Genomic DNA, 20,685 nt, shown 5'->3' with positions numbered 1-20,685 from the left:
ACCCTCCTGGTGTCAGGAGCATTGGTGATATGGGTTCATATGAATATGGATTGGGTAACTGGCCTTTCAGATTGAATATAATACAGAGTGAAAACTTAGGAGAATGAAAAAAGTTAAATAAAATTCCTTAACTTTGTCTTTTTAAGATCAATTAATCTTCAACTCACTGAACTTTTTACTCAAAAAGGAATTTTAACCCAATGCCAGATCCACACGCTTACACACTACAGGAAGTGTAGTCATACCTGGCACTCGAGAGAGCTGTTGGCACAGATCCACTCCCAGTGCTGAAGCCCGCTGCAGCAGGTACCCCCACGAACGCATCTGCACCTCGTATCCCACCAGGATGTCCGGGTCATACCTACAGAGAAGAAGCCAAGAGGAGTGAGTATGTCAGTAAGTTTTCAATGTGTGTGTTAACATGCTGTGTAAGTGTTTACAGTTCAATTTATGCATTATTATTATTATATGTTTTAACATACCTTTATATACACAATAAATCCAAAATAACTCAAGAAAAAAATGTTTTCAAATCAAATCAAATGAAATTTATGTGTATAGCGCTTTTTACAACTGGTGTTGTCTTAAAGCAGCTTTACTGAAACATGATCACAGGACAAAGAATCAGGCAAAACATTAAACATAGAAAATACAGAACACAGAATACAGAACCCCCAGGGAGCGCGGAGGCAAGGGAAAACTCCCTCAGAGCTGCAGGAGGAGGAAGAAGAAACCCTGGGAGGACCAAGACTCACATTCAAGGTGGGACCATCCTACCACTGGTCAAATGGCCTCTAAATAATTTTTAAAAAGTCTTTATACATCCACATAGGTTTTATATATTCAGAAGTATAGCAGTGGCAGTAATGGAAGCAGTTAGAGTTCATGTAAGCTTGGATGTAATCAGTAGTGGAGAGTAAGATGGATGATGAGCAGTTTTAAGTCGAACCCCACTAAAAGATTATCAGTTTAACTGAAACATTTTAAATAAGCTAATGCTTAAAAAAGGTAATATGCTAATGTACTCATCTTCATACCCATCAACCATGTCCCAAAACCAACATCGGATACCTAGTGCACCTTACAGTGAACAGACATAACGAAAACACATCCCTCAAGTCTGAATTATATACAGCTCTGGATAAAAATAAGAGACCACTTAAGAAATGATGAGTTTCTTTGATTTTACCAAATTGAAAACCTCTGGAATACAATGAAGAGGAAGATGGATGATTACAAGCCATCAAACTGGATGACTTCCATCAAATATTGATTTCTGAATTAAAACTTTATGAATATGAACTTGTTTATCTTTGCATTATTCGAGGTTGGAAATCTCTGCCTCTTTTTTGTTATTTCAGCCATTTCCCATTTTCTGCAAATTAATGCTCTAAATGACTATTATTATTTGGAATTTGAGAGAAATGTCTGTAGTTTATAGAATAAAACAACATTTTACGCAAACATAAACCTATAAATAGCAAAATCAGACAAACTGATGTTACACTAACAAATACACTATTACATAATACTGCTGACTGCTTAATTCTAAGTAGACTGCTTAATTCTCGGTGTGTACCTGTACTCATACTCGGCTGAAAATGGTGGAAATAGTTTCAATGCATCTTTAAATTTAAAGCACATCAGGATCATCTGAAACTCTTACATATGTAATGCACTAAAAGCCAACTTACCTCCTCATGATGTTGCAGACTTCTTCAAACAGCTCCTTTTCCTCAGCAGCATAACTAACCTGGAGCCCCGCAACACCAGACCTGACCAGCAGGGGTGCTGTGCTCCTTGAACCTAAACAATACAGGCAGTGGAGATAAAAATGAACAACCCTTCTTTCATTTGTCTACAAATGAATACATTTGCTAATTTGCTAATGCCTAACTGTACAAACCCTGTGATCAGGAGTCTATGAAGGTATCTGAAACTATACTGCTGGTTGGGCTGTTGGAAAGGTAAGATTATTTGCTTTTCTAACAATAAAAACGCAAGATGAGAAAGTCTGTGTGCTCGGTACGCTCAATACTTTCTAACAACCCTTATGGCAAATATCACAGCTTGTAAACACCTTTTGTAGCAGCTAAGAGTCTCTCAGCTTTCAGTCCTTGTTTGAAGATTTTTTTTTTCACAAAAGACCTCTGGTTCTGAGAGAGTCTTCGGTTGTCTTGCTGTAATGCTCCTTCAAGATCTATACACAGAATTAAAATGAAGGGATTGTGAGGGCCATGGCAAACCCTTCAGCTTGCACCTACTGAGGTAGTTAAAAGAATTTAAATCATCATTCTGCTGTAAAAGCCATTCTCTTTTCATTTTTATATTTTTTTAAAACATTTTTTAACAGATGGTAGGATGTAGGGCTGGGCGGTATTGTAAAAAAAAATCTTGATATTCTTTGAATATATGAGAAATTCTCAAATTAAGATTTTTTAGTTTGTACATAACAACAAAGTTTTTTTTATTTGTAAAGAGACAGCACCATTTACAGTGATATACAAACTGTTTGTATCCTTTGTTGACAATTGACTATTGTTTCCTTTACATTTTATATATATATGTATATATATATTCTTTATATTTCATTAAAACTACTACAATTTTTTTAACGAATATTAAGCAGCCCCTTCAACCTTACTTGCAGTTTCTATGTCTCTATTTTAAAGTCAGTGCAAACATAACCTCCTTGCATTTCAGTTTATGAAAAGTGCAAAATATGAAAATAAAGCATTATTACTTTATTTTATTTTTTACATGTTTCTGACAGAAATTGACTATCTACTGAGATTCATTCTGGCAGCTTCTATATGTAAAGATATATATGCAATCTTAATAATCTTATTTTAAAAATTGCATTAAGACTGCTTTTCAATTAATCAAATTAATTTGATTAACCTCCCAGCTCTAGTGTGACATTTGCTTCAATAATTTTCTGATATTGCAGAATCTTCCATATATTTTAACCTGCAGTAACCAATATTTGCATGTTACTATAGCTACAGTCAATTTGACTGAACAACCAAAGGCATTTTCTTTGTTAATATGGGGTTGATGGGGGGCTTTTCTATTTAAAGAATGTGTTTTTGATTTTTTTTTTAAGTATCAATAAGCCACATTCCCATTTTTAACAGTGTAAGTGCTTTTTATTTGCTTAATTTAACATACTGCAAACAAAACAAAAAACTTACTTGTGGTGTGTACAAAAACCTATTACTACTTCCACTCTGTGAAAAGACCAGTTTGCCTAATATGAATTAGTATTTCATTAGCAAAACAATCAGAATACAAAGCTCAAACCCATCCATTAATTACTACGATCCAAAATAAATTTATTTAATGATGATATGTTGCGTCTGACCTTGTCCTGCAGAGTGGCAGTCCTTGTCGATGATGACGGCTCCTGTGAACTGCATGCTGTCGGAGTCGGGCAGTGTGCTGTCTGAGCTGAGGCAGTAGAATAAGGCACATATGGGGTCAAACTCAGGGTCAGGCTCCAGGTCACGGCGAGTCCGAGCGTGCAGCTCCATAGTCATCACTGTCAGATGCTGGACCTGCGGAAAAACAGCAGAAGAGATAAAATCACATCTCAGCAAAGAAAAAAAAGTCATTTTTACGAACACACAATTTATTTTAGCATAAAGATTTTTTTTTCTTACCTCATGAAGCGCTTTAGCCTCCTGCAGGTTCTGCATGCTGACTTTAAAACCATAAGAGTTGCAAATGGACGGACCCTCAATCTGAGAACTGTCCCTCTTGGATACATTCATAAACTGATTCTATAGGAGACGAAGGAGAAGAAGAACGTTAACATAATTTACACAACGAGAGCATTCTGCCTGTAGATAGAACACAGGCACAGTGCTAACAGATGAGGCCAGACATGTGATGCATTTTACTTGGGAGAGATCTGGCAAAGTAGGCATCAGTCAGCTTTTCTAATGTACATTATTTTGATCACATTTTAAGTAGCAGACCATTTGCCTTTATTTTTTAAATAACAATGCTGTTTAACGATGGAGGCTGAAATTTAGCTGAAAAACCATGGTAGAAAGAGACGCATATACGAAAAATGTGCATTTTTTTTGCTCATCTTTATCCATTTTTTCTGTTTACCTTGCTTTAATTGAGCTTATATATTGCTCGTTTTTTTGTTTGTTGATTTTGCTAGAAGACACATATGATACACTTTACATATTTAGCTTTAGCTTTAACACAATCTGCCTAAAGCTAATCTTAGTTAAGCCAACATTCTAGTGATTTCCCTAGCCAGCTTAACATGCTTGTTGGTCCATAATTAAAAAAAATGTATGTAGATTTATTAATCTTTTATTAATCATTATTTATTAATAAATTTTACTAATAGTTAGTTATGACCCCAAGCCGATCAAGTAATTGGAAGAATTGGATTCTGGTTGAAAATATTCAGATCACTGATCAATATCAAAAAGGTATTGTTACATTGTGCAAACGTCCATGCTGTAAACACTACACATTCGTGGGAATCGGAGAGTGGGCGCAAATATTTGAAACTATAATTTTGTAAAATGCATGTTAACGTTGTTTCTAACTTATTTAAACATATTTATTCCTGATATTTAAATTTGTTTATTTAAGAAAAGATGCATGTTTTAATGGAACCCATTAATATGGCTATTTAGTACATGTTAAGTTTGTGCAGCAGTCTATGTTTTAATACTGTTGTTTAAATAATAATTAAATATTTATAAAAATAAAACCTTAAGGGAATGTATTCTTTCTTTTTTTTCCTGCACTGTCAAAGTATCGGATCAGGACACTGTATTGGCAGATACTCAAAATCAAATGATTCGGAGGCAAAAAATATTATTGTTTATACTAAAAGTGTACAGACCATTTATAATATATAGGTAATATAGACTATCACAGTTTATACCTCATAGTTTATAGGCACTCCTGGTTCTGAATGCTGGACGTTATGACATATGGTTTCAAAAAATCTTCCAAATGTGATTTCTGCCAAGGTTCATTTTTTGTGTAAAATGCTGCCAACTGAGAAAGATGCCTTTAAAGCCAGAGACTAATTAGGCGGCTCCCTCCTAAATGGAGCTCACTAATGATCTTATGATGAGAATATATGTCTGTGCATGTCAGATACGTGATGTGTCTGAAAGCACATAAACCATCCACAGCTCTGGATTGACAAGAGCTGGATTCAGAAAACATTCAGTCTACAATTCCATTCACATTCAATTCAATTCAATTTACAGTTTCAGACTTGAACTGCTGCAGTGAAATCCTATACGTAAAAATATATGCAGAATCAGTAATAAGAGATTTTTTTTGTTTGACTAGACCTTCATCTGTGTGGTCAGCAGCACCCTCCGTAATGCATCAGTGTTGCTGTTTCTCCTGTGCTGAGCTCTTCTAGACTTTGGCTCCACATCTGCAAATCAAATAAATACATGCATGTGTCAATAAATTTGTTCTTCTTAACGAAAAGGATTTACATCAATCTTTTAGCACCAGTCTGAATTGTCTCACATGGTGTCCTAATATTTAAAACCTCTTCTATCCGAGAGAATATTATGCATTAAGGCACAGAATCTAAACAAATTGCAGAAACTGAGACTAAACAGTGTGTAAACTGTGTTTCTGCCAAAAACAGGGGAAAAAATATATCTGATTAACTTCACAACTTTTTTTTTTTATATAATTTTATTTCTAAAATTTCCCATTTTCTCCCCAATTTACACAGCCAATTATCCAACCAACTCATTAGGACTCCCCCTATCAATAATGATGCCCCAACACACCAGGAGGGTGAAGACTAACACATGCTTCCTCCGATACATGTGAAGTCATCCAACGCTTTTTGTCGAGCTGCTGCTGATGCAGAATTGTCGAGTAGCCAGCATGCTTGGAGGAAAGCACAGTGGCTCGGCTCCAGTACATCAGCTCACAAACGCCCTGTGCTGTGGACATGACCCTAGCAGTGATGTGGGGAGAGAGCGCCATCTACCCACCCGGAGGGAGCAGGGAAAATTGTGCTCCCTCTGAGCGCCGGCACCTTGATGGCAAAGCTGCATGAGCGGGGGTTCAAACCTGCGACCTCCCGCTAATAGTGGCAGCGCATTAGACTGCTGGACCACTCAGCGCCCCAACTCTTACCCAAAATACAGTGGTGCTTGAAAGTTTATGAACCCTTTAGATTTTTTTTTTTTACATTTCTGCATAAAAATGAACTAAAATATCATGTTCAAAGAAGTCCTAAAAGTAGATAAAGAGATCCCAGTTAACATACGAGACAAAAATATTTTTTTCGACCAACAAAGATCACTCCAGGAGCAAGACGTGTAATAGTTGCAAAGGACCCCAAGGGTAACTTCTAAGCAACTTAAGGCCTAATTTTTTGGAATGGCCAAGTTAATGTCCTGACCTTAATCTGACTGAAATAATCTGAAATGAGCAGCTAATGTGAGGAAACCACCAACATTCCAGAGTAAAGGCTGTTCTGTACGGAAGAATAGGCCAAACTGTGCAGAACTGATCAACAGTTACCAGACATGTTCAGTTTTGCAGTTATTGCTTAAAAAAATAAATAAATAAGACGGGTCACACCAGATACTGAGAGCAAAGGTTCACATACTTTTGTCACTCTCTACTGGTACAGTTCTCAATAAATAAATGATCAAGTATAATATATTATACATATATAATATCTATTATAAATATATGTTTCTTATTCTTGTTTAACTGGGTTCTCTTGATCTACTTTTAGGTCTTAAAATCTGATGATGTTTTAGGTCCTATTTATTGAGTGATATATACAATTCTAAAGGGTTCACAAACTTTCAAGCACAACAGCGGGTTAACCTGGTGTACGTGTACTGGTGCTACCCAGCTAAAGCATTACTTAATTCTTTTGCTCACTGCAGTTTGAAGTTCTACATTTTGCTGTTAAAAGTACAACAGGTACTACCTTCTGATCCAGGAGGGCTGTAATCCAGATCAGGTTCATCCTTGCTTCTTCTCCGGCTGAAGACGGGAGTGCTGTGGAGGATGCAGGGACTGCCTCCCTTCTGGGTTTTCATAGGGAATGGAGAGGGACTGAGGAACTGCTTTGGCTTAATGCTATCTGGAGACTCGCAGGGATTGCCTACGGACCCACCTATGCTAGGAGATGCTGATCCAGCAGCAAACTCCTGCTTGTCATCATCTGGATCCATCTGATCAAAACTGTGGTCAGTAGATTGCTGCCATGTTGGCAGGCCAGCAAAGTCTGGAGAAGGAGTCTGTTTAATGGAGTCACCCTCGTCTTTTTCTTCTGTTTTGTTTTCAAAAGCCATGGTTTGCGTCCTGCCCGCTTGGCTGTTATCAAACGCTGTATCCTCAACTGGTGACGCATGGAGAGATAAACTCAACTTTTTTCTCCTGAGAGCCTGTAAAGCAGACACTCTTTGAGAACCTTCATCTAGCCTCTCTGAAATAGGAGACCTTTCTAACTCCTCGTCGTCAAATGGCCCGCTTTCAATCGGCTGATCTTTGTCATGTTCCTTCAGCTTCAGATTTTTTGTACCGGCTCTTTTCCTCTCCTTCTGAAGACACTCATACTGTCTCTTTGCATGAAGCCAAAGCTGAACCCGGTCCCGGCTCGGAGCACTTTTGCAGGGCAGCAGGATTACTTTCTGATCGCAGGTGGGGGACGGACTCCGTTCCTTTTGATCTTTGGTGAATTTGGATGTTTCAGCACCGCGGTAATGCAGCGACCCCGCACAAGTCATGGCTGAGAATGCGGCTTTCCAGAAATGAAGACCCTCCTGAGACAAATCACTACTGAACTCCATCAGATCTTTCGCAAGCCTCGTTTCCAACACCAACTTGCGCCCGCCGATTTCCCTGCACAGAAACACAAACCGGTATACAGTTATTCATTGACTTCCAAACACATTTTCCAAACTAGTGTTGTAGTTCTCGAGACCATAAACAAGCCTGTTCAGTCTCGTCTCAGACTAAACTTTATTTGAAACTGGTCTTATCTATGTCTCGGGGAGAGGTAGACTGGGGAATTGTTGATACCAAACGAGTCTGCTTGTTTCTAATGTTTATTAGAAACTGAAACTAAGTCATCCGTTATCCGTGTTACTAATGGCACAGTGTTCTTCTCAGGGGCGTGGCTTGGGCTTCCTGGGCTACAGCCCCACACGTAATGTTTGTAGCAAAGTCACTAATTTTCTGTCACGTTTTTTGCAAAGGGATGACAGTGGGTGGGGGGGGGTTGGGCAGAGGTGGTGTGCTATCCATGCAACACGTTTAAACATATAACTTCCTGGTCCCTGGCTTATTATCTGTTAAGTTTTTTGTTTTTTTTGTTTTACAAGGAAATCAATAAACCAGATTAAAACTAAACCAGAGTGAACCACCACTCAAACCCATTGTTCACTCCAGTTAAGGTTAAAATGAAAAAAAGCTAACTAAGTTAAGTAAAGCTAAGCTAAGTTAGCAAAACTGTAATAAAAAAAAGACTTTCTTTTGAAGACGAAACGAGTTCTAGATGTTAATCTACAGATTTCTCTCCTGAAAATTGTTTATTTAGTTGAGTAAAGTGCTTCCGTTTGTTCACAGTAAGCTGAGATTCCCTAATTTCTCGAGTACTAAGGCTAAACACGACTAAACGCTCCAGCAGCACTAGCCAGGGTTAGGAGTAGGCTACAGGCTCATAATACTCACCTCTAAACGGGGAAATAGTGGTAAGCAGGTAATGCTAATGCTACTCCAGCCCCTGTGCTGGAGAATTAAACTCAAATTCCTGAATAACGCTGCAGTTTGGCAGAGTGGCTTTACTGCTCCTTGACTAAAACACTGTCCAATCTCATACCAGCACAACACACACTAACACATACACCACCACCCTGTCAGTGTCACGGCAATGCTGAGGATGACCCACCACCCAAATAATAGCGTCTCTGTGGTAGTCCTCTGGGGTTCTATTGAAGGCTATTAAAGAACAGGGCGAAAGGTGGATAATAAAGCATGCTTAGAAAAAGAAGATTACAGAACTGCAGTCTGTAATCATAGAACTACAAAGTGCTCCTATACGGTGAGCGGAGCTGATGAAATGAATAATGATTGATCTGTGTATTACAATTGCAGTCCTACCTTGGCTTTAAGGGTGCATCTGCAGGGTCACTGCAGAACGGTTCCTGGTAGGTGGCTTCTGAAAGGTCCAAGTCCAGCAAGGTATTGAGGATCTCCTCACGGTTGGGAGGGGACATTAAGGGCTTGAGGATGTGAGCTCCTCCACTCTTCTGAGCCTGAGTGCCATTTCTCAGTTGTGACAAAGAGCTGACAGACCGCGGGGAACTGCTGGGAGTTGTTGATGTAAACGCATCGTTTCCATCCAGCAGGTCCCCGGTTGGAGACACACCATTATCAGCAAAAGACACTGAGGATAGGGGCAAACAATGATCAGGACCGTACAGCAGGTCACTTTTTTCACAGTGGAAGTCCTGAAAGTGACTGCCATGTATTTTACTCAAAGACATTCCCCACTCCCTGCTTTTCAAAACCTTTTCAGAGTCCAGCAGGGACAGAGGGAACTCATTGGGAACTCGTTCCCCATTCCCACCAGTTGACTTGTCAAAGAGCTCAGGACTAAGAGATCTGGGCTTCTGCCACAAGCTTTCCTCAGTGTCCAGTTCCTTTGCTTGCCTGTTTTCCATATCCAGAGTAGATATGGCCTCTTGCTTGACATCACTGAGAAACTTCTGAGGTAAATTTTTGTCTGTTAAAACAAAGCGGCTACTGGAATACAGACCAGAGAAGTCAGCCTGCTCAACAGCGTTGATATCAAAGCTGTAATTATGAGGAACCTCAGGAGATAAACTGTCTTCAATGGAGTAGCAGCTGTCAAAACCAGGATCAGACAAAAACCCAGGGCTTCCATCTGAAAGAGGAGGTTCCAGTTTAATAGGAGTATCAGCATTAGCACTCTTTCCTTTTCTGCTTCTTGGCTTTGACTCCTTTTGCACCTGAGATTTTGGGATCCTGGGTTTCCTTGGTGTCTTCGAGGGAGCTCTTTTAGATTTGGCAGCATTAGAAGCTTGCTTTGCACTATAAACACTTTCTGGCACAACAGTATCAGCACCCTGCAACTGCTTCTTCTGGAGAAGTTCCTTCAGGACAGCAAGGCCAGAAGGCATCTCGGTATGAGATGGGTTCTCGCCATTTCTTGGCACTGAATGTAGTTCATCGATATCTTTGTGAGGTCCATCTGTTGTAACATTCATTGATGTCGTAAACTGAGGAGGATCGCTCATAGAAGACGTGTTTTCTGGAATTTCTTTCTTTTTGGGTGGTCGTCGCCTGGGTTTGCTAGATTGGGGTTTTGGGGCTGCCTGAGAAAGCTGTATCGCTTTAGGGCTGTGTTCTGCACCTGAGGGATCCGATTTGAATTCATATGGATTGGGGGAAATATTTCCGTCTTGACCAACACTCTCCGACCTTGAACTGGATCTACTATAAGTTATGACCGAGCACGGGTGTCCGGAAGTCTTTGCAGCTGGGGAGAGAACACTATTTAGAGATTTGACAACAAATGGATTAGCAGTATTCTGAGAACACTGAGAATCTTGGTCATCTGAAGTGGGTGCATTAAAGCCAAACACATCCCCAATGTTACACTGACTTTCCTCTGACTTTAGTTCAACAACTGATGGTACTGTTTGTGAACTTGAAATGCTCAGCTGAGGATCCTTTTGGCAAGAAGAATCTGGATGCTGGTATGGAGTCAAATCGTCCGACGTCTGAGTGGAAAGGAGGTCATCAGCTTGATCCAAAGACTGAGAACCATCGAGTGGTCCTACAACTGAAGAGGAGATTTCAGATCCTTCAATCTGCTTCTTCTTACGTGATCTACGACACTTCTGAGAAGGATCAACTGCATTGGTTCCTTCCTTACTTTCAGTGTCTTTCTTTGGTCTTCTTGAAGTTCTGCCAGAGTTTTTTGTATGTGTGTCGCCCGTTATTTCTGGATCCCCCTCAGCTTGCTTATTAGTGTTTTTTGTCTTTCTTTTAGGGCTCACGGCAGGATCTTTCTTTGATCTGGTTGTCTTGTTTTTGTTGCGAATGCCTCGACCATAAAGTTTTGTGGACAGTCCTTCATACGTCGAGGCAAGACAAGGATCACTGTGAGAATTTATTAGGTGATCATTCACATCTGTTTCTAGAAGAGGGTCAGTTGGAGACCAGCATCGAGGGGGAGTTGAATCAGCGGGACTGGGTGCTCTATCAGAAAGATAACCCAACTCCATCATGACATCGGAGTACTCAGTGCAAAAGTCATCACTGCGGTCATTATAGCACGGCCAAGGAGCAGGAAGTTTTGGCAAAGATAACACTGTTTTAGCCTTCTGAGTCCTTCTGACTTTACTGCTCTGTACGCAAGGTGTTTTGGGGGAGCTACTGACTCTCCCTACGGGTGGTGTTACCTTGGCCTTCCGTTTGGGGTGTTTCTTTACTTTTGGCTCTGAAACAGGGTATTTGACAGCTGTTGACTCAGGAACCTTGGGCCAGAAACTTTTCAGAGGGGCAAGTTTGCCATACTGCTCAAGCTTCTCTTGGGTCAACACCACACGTGGTTCATCTGCACAGACCTTGGCCATCTTTACCAACATATTCTTCTGCCCTTTAAACCTGTTGATTATGATGTATTTGATTATGACTGGTGGCTCCTTTTTTGACAGCTTTCTCTTTTTCTGACTACTCGTGAGCACAAAGTTTTCTTTGAGGCTGTTTCGACGCGCCAAGGCTTGCTTGAAGGAACGTGTGCTTGAGTGATCACCATCCTCGCTATCATAACTCATAGCCTTACGTTTTGTACGCAAGGTGTATTTGCTACCTGGTAAACTGGACACGTTGGTGCAAGCTATTTTGGCAGGAAGATCAGTCAGTTGATCATCAATGGAACACTCAATTGAGCTCTTGCCCACAGCTGAATCAGGCTCTGCAATGTCTAGGTTTTCCATCTCAGCCTTTTCTTCAGTTTCCTTGTTTGCATGGGCTGGTGAGACTGCAGTGGACTCTGTGACAGTACTTTCAGTTTTGGGACTTTGGGTGTTTTCCATCACATTTGCCCTCTTCTGACTAACTGGACTGTTCCTCTTTTTGCTCAACTTCAATCTCGACCTTCGTTGCTCTGGTTGATGATCCAGGTTACAACAGCCTTCTGCAGTCTTAGTTCCAACCTGCTTTTTCATAGGTCTTGAGAGGCAGTTTGAGAGAATAACACTAGGAAAGAACTTGTAGTGAGCTTCCTGTCGGGCTACTATGGTCCTTTCGGTTTTGTTCTCCTGGTAGTCCTCATACCGGATCTTAAGCTCCCCAACATCACCCTCCTCACTCTCCTTGCCCATCTCACCTTCATGAGGGGCCAAGGGCTCCATATCCTCCATCGGACTTGGCGTCTGTTCAAAGTTCCTCACCACAGGGCTCCTGCAGTCTTTCTGACTCTGCTCAGAACAGCTCCTCAGCTCAGAATAACTCACAGATAAACTTTTGACGGATATGAGATTCTTCTCAGCATTTTTGATGCTGCTGTATTTTTTTCTGCTCTGGGAAAGTTTTGAGTTTCCAAAGCCTAAACCATCGGTATCTGCCTGGTTTGGGACAGCACTTTTGGTCTCACTAGAGTAGAGTGGGTGTCCACCTCCTTTCTCAGGAGCAAGCTGGGACACATTTGCAATATTGCATGGGATTGGGTGCTTGACTGGTGGAATGTACGGGATCTCTTTATTCACCTTCAACCCCGTTAACAGGTCATTACCCTCCTGGCTTTTTGCAGAGAAGTCCTTGTCCACAGGTTCCTCTTTATCAAGTGGGAGGGACTGCCTGTGGTCAGGGTGTTTGCACTCAAGAAGGACTTTAGCTGAAGATGGAGGATCCAGGTGAACAGTTTCACTCTGAAAGTGGTTTCTTCTTCCCAGAATCTTATCGTTTGCGGTAAGAGACGAGTGACTTCGAGATCCTTTGTCAGGTAATGACGAATCTGCAAGAAAAAGCCCCCAAAACTGATAAATGGAAACAATAAATCATACAGCATCACACAAACCACTGCAAACAATACAGTTTGCATTAAGTTTAAATAATATTAATTTCTACCGCTGTTCTCATCTGCAGCACCATCCAGTTGGGGAATGGCTAGGTCAGCAAAGAGGTCATTGTTTCCACTCCAATCCATCTCTTCATCTGACGAGTCATGCCGTTCTTCACTGGAGCTGTCATTTACATCCTTTAGGATCAATCTGCAACGTTGAAAGAAGATAAGGAGAATAAAACACAAAAAGAGACTCATGATTTAACCGGTTCCAACTCACAGCATTAAAGTTAAATCTGAAGACTAATGTTTTTCTGACCACCATAACTGTACAGATATTTAAAAAAAACATTCATTTATTTTAACTAATTAATATCTGGAACAACAATAAAACGCATACCGGTTTGAGGATTTTGGAATATCACTGTCCCATCTCTGTGACATCAGCACACTCAGCTCCGCCTCCTCTTTCTCAAACTCAGGCACCGCCTCCTCCTCGTCACTGTTGTAGGGACAGTTAGCGCTGCTAGACAGCTGCCGACCAGAAGCAGCTCTGGTAACCTCTGGCTGGAAGCAATCATCCGCTAGCCCCTCAAGCAAGTCCACCATAGCCTGGTCCTGGCTGTTGTCTGCAGGCAAAGAGCCACAATTAAATAATTTGGTCACATTTTACAAAAATAAAATGCTATACATGTGTTTGGTTTAAAGTTCATTCCAGAGGGAAATCAAAAACAAAAAAGTAAAAAAAAGATGCTGCTAATAAAATAATTAATAGTAACTTATAACATGAACAGGACATATCATAAGATATTAAGAAAACAGAAAACAGTCTTAACAAGTTTAAACATAGGCAGCTGGTGTCAGCAGAGCTTCAGCCTCTCTGTTAATATTTAAACTGTGTGGCACATCATGGAAATCTGTCTAGGTTGTGGCCTCCAAACCTACCCATCGCCATTCCCCCAGTCCCATTTCCACACTCAGGGTTGCCAGGTATAGCCAACAGCATAAAAAAGTGTGCTAAAAGTATGAAAACAGGCAAGCTAGATATTTTTCTAGTGCTAAACAGGTAATCACTGAGCTTCAGTAAAGTTGCTAATCCTAGCTTCATATCCTCTGTCCAGTGTTTGGAAATTGGACTCCTATAACCATTTTAAACTTTTGCTTACATTTATTACTGTTTGTATTCTGTAGTCTTTTTGTAAACTTTTTTGAAAAACCTGATCATAACCAGTTTAGAGCTCAAGTTTTTGTTGTGCAAGATGCCAAAAATAAAATGAAGAATGCATTTAGAAGTTCTTACTTATTAATTGTTAACCTCTTAAGGCCCTTCATCTTCATATAGGGGCATTACTTTTCTGAAACTCTGCACCATGATACCTAATTTTTTTTTTAATGTTGACCCTTTGGTCTAATAGTCACATGACAATATTACACTCAATTGATTGAAAACAAGATGTCAGGAATCCCAGACAAATGTTTCCTTAGCCAGTCCAGACAGAAAATTTTAGGTTTGAAACTAGTTTATTTATTTCTGTAGGAAGATAAAACTCATTTTTTGGGACTAATTGGGTCCTTGTGATTCCAAGCATTTTGAAGTTTTACTAAAATGTAAACAGTGTACTTGTTCTGTAGCTCAGTCCACTCCTTTGGTAACGACAGATTAACAGCTTAAATTTTACTACTGTCCCTACCCCAGTGTGATTTTTGAAAAACCAACTTCCTCTACAAAGAAAGTTTTGTTTTTATGCTTGTTAGTTCCTACTAATCCTAAATAGCAAGGAGAAATAAAAAAACACACCACGCAAATGTATGACTCTCAGGAGGTTAAAATTAGGTCACATTTTGTGTTTAAAAGATAATTATATAACATTTTCACTCTCTAACCTTTAGACATAAACAGTGTTTCTGTTCTGTTACTGTGACTAGATTTGTATAGTGAATAATGTGTTTCGAAACTTTAACAGATTTAGCCATAATATAGACACTGGATATTTAAATGAACACACGCTGATCATTTATAAAGGACATGAATGTGGATCATTTACTGTAATGGTGGATATTTACCGAGTAAAGCTGATTGGTTGGATCTTTGAGATGCCGGGAGGAACGTCTGGCTGCTTTCCAACAAACTCAAAATGGCCTCCTCATCTACGATGGCCACTTCTGCATCTTTTCCACCTGACCTTTTATTGTCTAGACAGAGAGAAAGAGAGCAAGAAAGAGAGAGCGCCAAGGAGAGAGAGAGAGAGAGAGAGAGAGAGAGAGAGAGAGAGAGAGAGCGAGAGGGGCATGACATCAGGCATCATTACCAACATTAGTGTCCAGCAGTGAGAGTATGAGTGTGTGTAGCGGGAGAGACACACACACGCTGAGACTTGGCAGCAGATTTACAGAATCTGGGTTACAGAGAGCAGCTGAAGCTGTGACTGGTGATGTAACTTTGCTAATAATTAAAAAGTATCTTTAAAAAAAAGGGGGGAAAAGAAGTGACTGAAATTCTGCTTCATAATTTATGATAACAGAAGTATATGTATGATATGAGTAGTGCTCAGGGTTCATTTTTTTTATGACTTTTCATGACCATATAGTTTTTAAAACAGTGCAGACAGGGACAATAAAACCAAAAATCAACTAAAACTATAATCATAATTGATTATAGTATGCCTAAAATGAATGACATGCAATTTTAAATAATAAAATGTGTGTCAGATCCTAAGAGCTCCAGTGTGTAGAGCTAAATTAATAATTATCTCTAAGCTGACGTATTTGTTAGCTCAAAATAGATTTTCTCTATCTATAAATGGAAACGCAAAGATTTGTAGACCAAATTCACATGACTTTTCCAAATCTTTCTGGATCTTTTTATTTTTCCAAAACTTATCCAGGCCTGGAAATTGCTATTTTCAAATACAATGACTTTTCCAGGCTTTTCATGACCGTACGAACCCTGAGTTCTGCTGACGTACATTTATGACTAAAACTGCATGGCTGAAGTAAATTTTACATTTTAAATAATCAAAAAACACTGCAGAGGTAAATAATTGTGCTTTTTTTGGTGGTTTCGTAATTGTGTTTTCTTTAAAAAATGGATTGGTTATTTTATTTATTCCGTGGTAAAAAAAAAAATAAAGTAATGAACACCTATAAGAAAAAACATGCAGTATTCAGTATTCGGCCAAACGTTTAATTTTATTCTGTGTTGGATAAAAAATTTAAATCAGGTGCATCCCTAATTTGATTGGTCAATAGCACTTTAAAGAAGCAAATAGAAAGCATCTTTCCAAACTGCTGTACTCTTTAACACCACTGGAGCTCAACATGCTTGGAGGAGAACACTAACAACTAATTCTGCTGCATCAACTAACAAGCGGAGACTCACCTGGGGGAGAGTCTCTGTGTACCTCCACCTGGCTGGCAGGAATAGGGGGCAGATCATCTGGGCTTAGAACATCAGGATGGAGAGACAGTTCTGGAAAATCATCTTCAATGTCATCTTCCTCATCAACAACAGATCCACTCTGAGTCCTGTTACGAAAAACAAGACAGATGCTGGATCAGGAGTTAGAAATACGTAAAGTAGAAAAATGGTAACGGTAACACAGGCTCTTTAACCTCTGGGGTTTTGCACTGAGCTTAGAGCAGCAGAACTCCGGAGACCTGCAGCTGTAGAAGTGTGCTCACGCTCTGTTAATTAAACTGGCTGCTAACGAGTTTAGCGGCACAGGGGCGGCTCCATGCTGGCCCCGGGAGTTCCAGAACTGATTAAAACATCTTCCCTCTCACTGTGTGTCTATTTCTGTCTCGCCCCCTCCCCCTTTCATGTGGGCAGAGTTATTCTGATGTTTATCAGTAATTAAACAGGAAGTGTAAATTCTGGTAAAATGGATTCTGCAGGAAAGCCTGTGCAATTCCCAGGACATCAGTGGGAGAATCACATGCGAACTGAAGCAGATACGTAAGTGAGAAACACAGAAAGGTTCAAGATAAAGCCTAAATGCTGGGGGGGGGGGATGGGTTGGGGTCTTTCCAGTGCTTTAATTTAACCGCTGACTGTTGAGTCTAGTGCTGGGAGTGAGACTGGAGCAGCCGTGGATTCACGACATGATTCACGTGGATAAACTTTTTCAGATAAAAGGTTGATGCTCACACGTCAAACTGATTTTCCCTCAGAATCTGTTTAAATCTCTTCATGAAGATCCTCTCGCTCTCCACCTGCTCCACACATGGCCGATCTGTAACAAAACACAGAAAACACATTTAGAACACACACACTGCTCCGATACACACAGGAATGGGCTCCCAGAGTGGCTTATCTGATATTGAAGTACATTTTAATAATTTATTTTAATAATAATAAGAAAAATAATAATAACAGAAGGACAACAGGCATTAGTATTTTGACATTTATTAAAACAACGTTTAGAAAATTTGAAATAAAGAAAAAGTGAAAATAGTGAAATAGTGTTTTAAAAGCAGTTTAGCAGACATACAATACATAAGCAAAAACATACTCGAGGTTTGTGCTGTAACATTTAATATTGGCACTAAGTGCGGTAGATCAGCACAGCAGTGTCAATGTTATAGCACAAATCTCAAATGTATTATTGCGATTATACCACCGTTCCATTGTCGCTGTTTATTAAAAGATTTTGAGTTAAAGAGGATAAAAAATACTATCTGTTTGGTTATAAACACTCTGCGAGTCAGAATAATTCCATTGCCTGTTACCTGTATTTGGCGGAGCAACATATGGAGAGCTTTGGTTACAGTGTATTACCGGCTGATAGCGGCACTCATAGAATGCCTCTCAGCCAATCACATTGAAGATAACTGTGGTACAACTGAATTTACCCCATACCCATCTGATATGTTTAGTTGAATCAGCAATGACCAACTAAAATCTTTTCTTAAGATCAGCATAATGCACTGTACCACGGTACATAGTGTACAAACAGTGTACCCTAGCAGATTCAAATACTCATAATCCATTGCATTGTTTTGTTTTAAAGCTTTGTACGCAGTTTCTCTGATGAACACCAAATTCATAGATGTTTACAAAAGGCACTTTGGAGTCGCACAGCAATGAGTTCAAGCACACACAACGTTTCCAAATTCATTCACTACCATTTCATGTCTTGTCTGTTTCCCAGAATAGTGCTCTATACAGTAATCTATATTTTCACCAGTAGGGAAAGTGAACAGGGCAGCTTTAAACACAGATACTTTGACATAACCAATTCTAACACTCACCCTGCGACTGAGGAGTGTCAATCTGTGAACTCTCATTTCTCTCTCTTCTTCTCTGCTTCTCGTCCTCCCAGATCGCCTGCAGACCTGGATTCCTGCCAATCTGATCTGCGCGCGCACACACACACAGACACACACAAAAAATTTAATTAGACTGTAGTATAAGATTATAATAACTCACATTTTCAAAATGTTGGCTACCAAACAAAACAATTTAGTCCAGAATGTAACCGTAAATGAAGTGTTGAGGAAAAAGTGATACTTAAATATTAATTAGCAGCACACTTGCCTATAACCAGACATGTATTAAAAAAAATTAGCGGTCCAGGCTTGAGTAAAAGTACAAGTGCTCTATCAGAAAAGTGACTTGAGTAGAAGTTTGAGTGTTGAAGTTTGGAGCTCCACACTTAAGTAGAAGTATTAAAGTATTGAACATGTTTTGTACTTAAAGGTCTCATTCCATTGTTTTTTCATTCATTTTAAAATGTCTAACCGGTGTTCTATCGAATTATGCTACCCTGTCAATCCGTGCTTTCCTGGTGTATATTTAAGGCCTCTGTAAAATGCAGAGTCACTGGAGATCCGATTTAAACTTATAGTAACTTACACAAGATAGCTAACACTAACAAGCTGCTAGGGGTGGGCGATATGGCCCTAAAATAATATCACGATATTTCATGGTATTTTCGCGATACCGATACTCTTGGTGATATGACAAAACACTGAATTTAAAATATATATTTTAAGAATACACTACTGCAACTAAATAAAAAAAAAAAGATTATTACATACGATATGATATTGCACCCCCCGAACTGAGATATTAAAAAATTTTATCCGATTTGTAACAGAAGTCAATGATTTAGAATGGCATGATACTAGTAACGTACTCCATATATCTCCATATATACAGGATTAAAGTAAAATAAATGATACTGGACAGAGATAATCTGTCTCTAGTAGACATATAATGGGAAATGGGGTGGGTGATATGGCACGATACTTTAGGGCATATCGTTCACGATATTTAAACATTTTGACGATATTATCGTGTACGATACGATATGGCACAGCCCTACAAGCTGCACAAAGAGAGCTGTAAGCCCTGGTTTAGTTCTGTCTGTGGGCGACCCCAAGCCAAGCCTTTTCTGATCGACTTATTTTTCTGAGCATTTTCTTTTGCTAGCTACTGCAGACAATGGAGTTTAAGGAAGAGTTTCATAAGCAGCATGTATATACACAACTCAGAGACACCTACTGTATTTCACAAAGAACGAGAAAAAGTGGATTTTAGTGGAAGGAGACCTTTAGGTATTGAAAGTAGTTTATTCTAAAATATACTACTGTAGAACTGGAAGTACTGTGTTATGTAGTTATTACAGAAAACAGTGGAAATGTCTCAAAGTGAAAGGTAGAACAGGATCAGCTTGATCTCTTGATTCACTCAATGATGAGCAGCTTCATCAAATCCGGTGACAGTGCAAAACATCTACCGCTCTGATATTGCAGAGCTAATGTGTGTTTGAATGATTCCAAACATTTTTATAATTGTAACAAGCAAGAATGCAGCACGTAAAAAACAGATCAGAGTAAAAGTATTGAACTCATGGTAAATAAAAACACTGATACAGATACAGTAGATACAGATAAAGCATTTAATACAGTTCTATTTTCTTTACTATACATCTCTGCTTATTACTGACCTGGGACTCAATTACAGATCTGTAGTTATTTTGGGACTCTGAAGAGCTCATTACCTGCCTGTACTGAATTAGGACTGTCTGTAAAAACCTGGGACAGTGAAATCCTTGCACTACCACGGATGGGAGTAGATTGCCCTGATTTAGGACTCGCTTTGAGACTTTAATAAGAAGTCTGTACTGACTCAGGACTTTGTTTAATTAATGATTTATTTTCTTCTGTTTGATGTCACAGTTTGTCTTATGTACTGGATGGAAAAGAAAAACATAACATAATCCTTACTCTCGATCTCCAGCCGGTTCAGAACGTCAGCGGCAACAGCGTCAGCTTCCAGCTCACACACACTTACCCTCGCCACGTCTTCTATCACCAGAGAACTGAAACGCACAAACATTCTTAAGAATAAAATATACATGATGTAGTGAAATAAAAGTATAAAGATTAAACAAAATACTGAGATGGTGATTTTAACAACATATTGATAAATTATTAAAAAGCAAACATAAGGAAAGGCTGTCAGACTGCCAAGATGTTTTGTATATTTACAATTATATACATATTTGTTACCAACAACTAATGAAAGTAAGTCTCCAATGAGTACTACTCAGAGAAGCTTATAGTATTTGGGCTGCTAGCTCCCCTTTATTATCAGCAACATACTG

General features: G+C 39.4%; 1 protein-coding gene across 1 annotated transcript in view; it reads right to left on the bottom strand.

Moving 5' to 3' along the window:
• rev3l (REV3 like, DNA directed polymerase zeta catalytic subunit) overlaps positions 1-20,685 on the bottom strand; it is a 47,381-nt gene that overhangs the window by 12,306 nt on the left and 14,390 nt on the right. The window contains exons 6-19 of the mRNA XM_007259896.3: positions 20,306-20,400; positions 18,326-18,430; positions 17,223-17,307; positions 16,455-16,600; positions 15,140-15,268; positions 13,476-13,704; positions 13,141-13,283; positions 9,142-13,027; positions 6,965-7,881; positions 5,340-5,428; positions 3,663-3,782; positions 3,365-3,557; positions 1,695-1,806; positions 246-361 (exon numbers count right to left, since the gene is read on the bottom strand). Of these exons, the coding sequence (XP_007259958.3) occupies positions 246-361; positions 1,695-1,806; positions 3,365-3,557; positions 3,663-3,782; positions 5,340-5,428; positions 6,965-7,881; positions 9,142-13,027; positions 13,141-13,283; positions 13,476-13,704; positions 15,140-15,268; positions 16,455-16,600; positions 17,223-17,307; positions 18,326-18,430; positions 20,306-20,400 (6,365 nt within the window). The remainder of the gene's footprint in view (positions 1-245; positions 362-1,694; positions 1,807-3,364; positions 3,558-3,662; positions 3,783-5,339; positions 5,429-6,964; positions 7,882-9,141; positions 13,028-13,140; positions 13,284-13,475; positions 13,705-15,139; positions 15,269-16,454; positions 16,601-17,222; positions 17,308-18,325; positions 18,431-20,305; positions 20,401-20,685) is intronic.

The sequence above is a fragment of the Astyanax mexicanus genome, chromosome 1 (assembly GCF_023375975.1).
Source record: "Astyanax mexicanus isolate ESR-SI-001 chromosome 1, AstMex3_surface, whole genome shotgun sequence".
Lineage (NCBI taxonomy): Eukaryota > Metazoa > Chordata > Actinopteri > Characiformes > Acestrorhamphidae > Astyanax > Astyanax mexicanus.
This window is presented reverse-complemented; position numbering and strand designations above follow the sequence as displayed.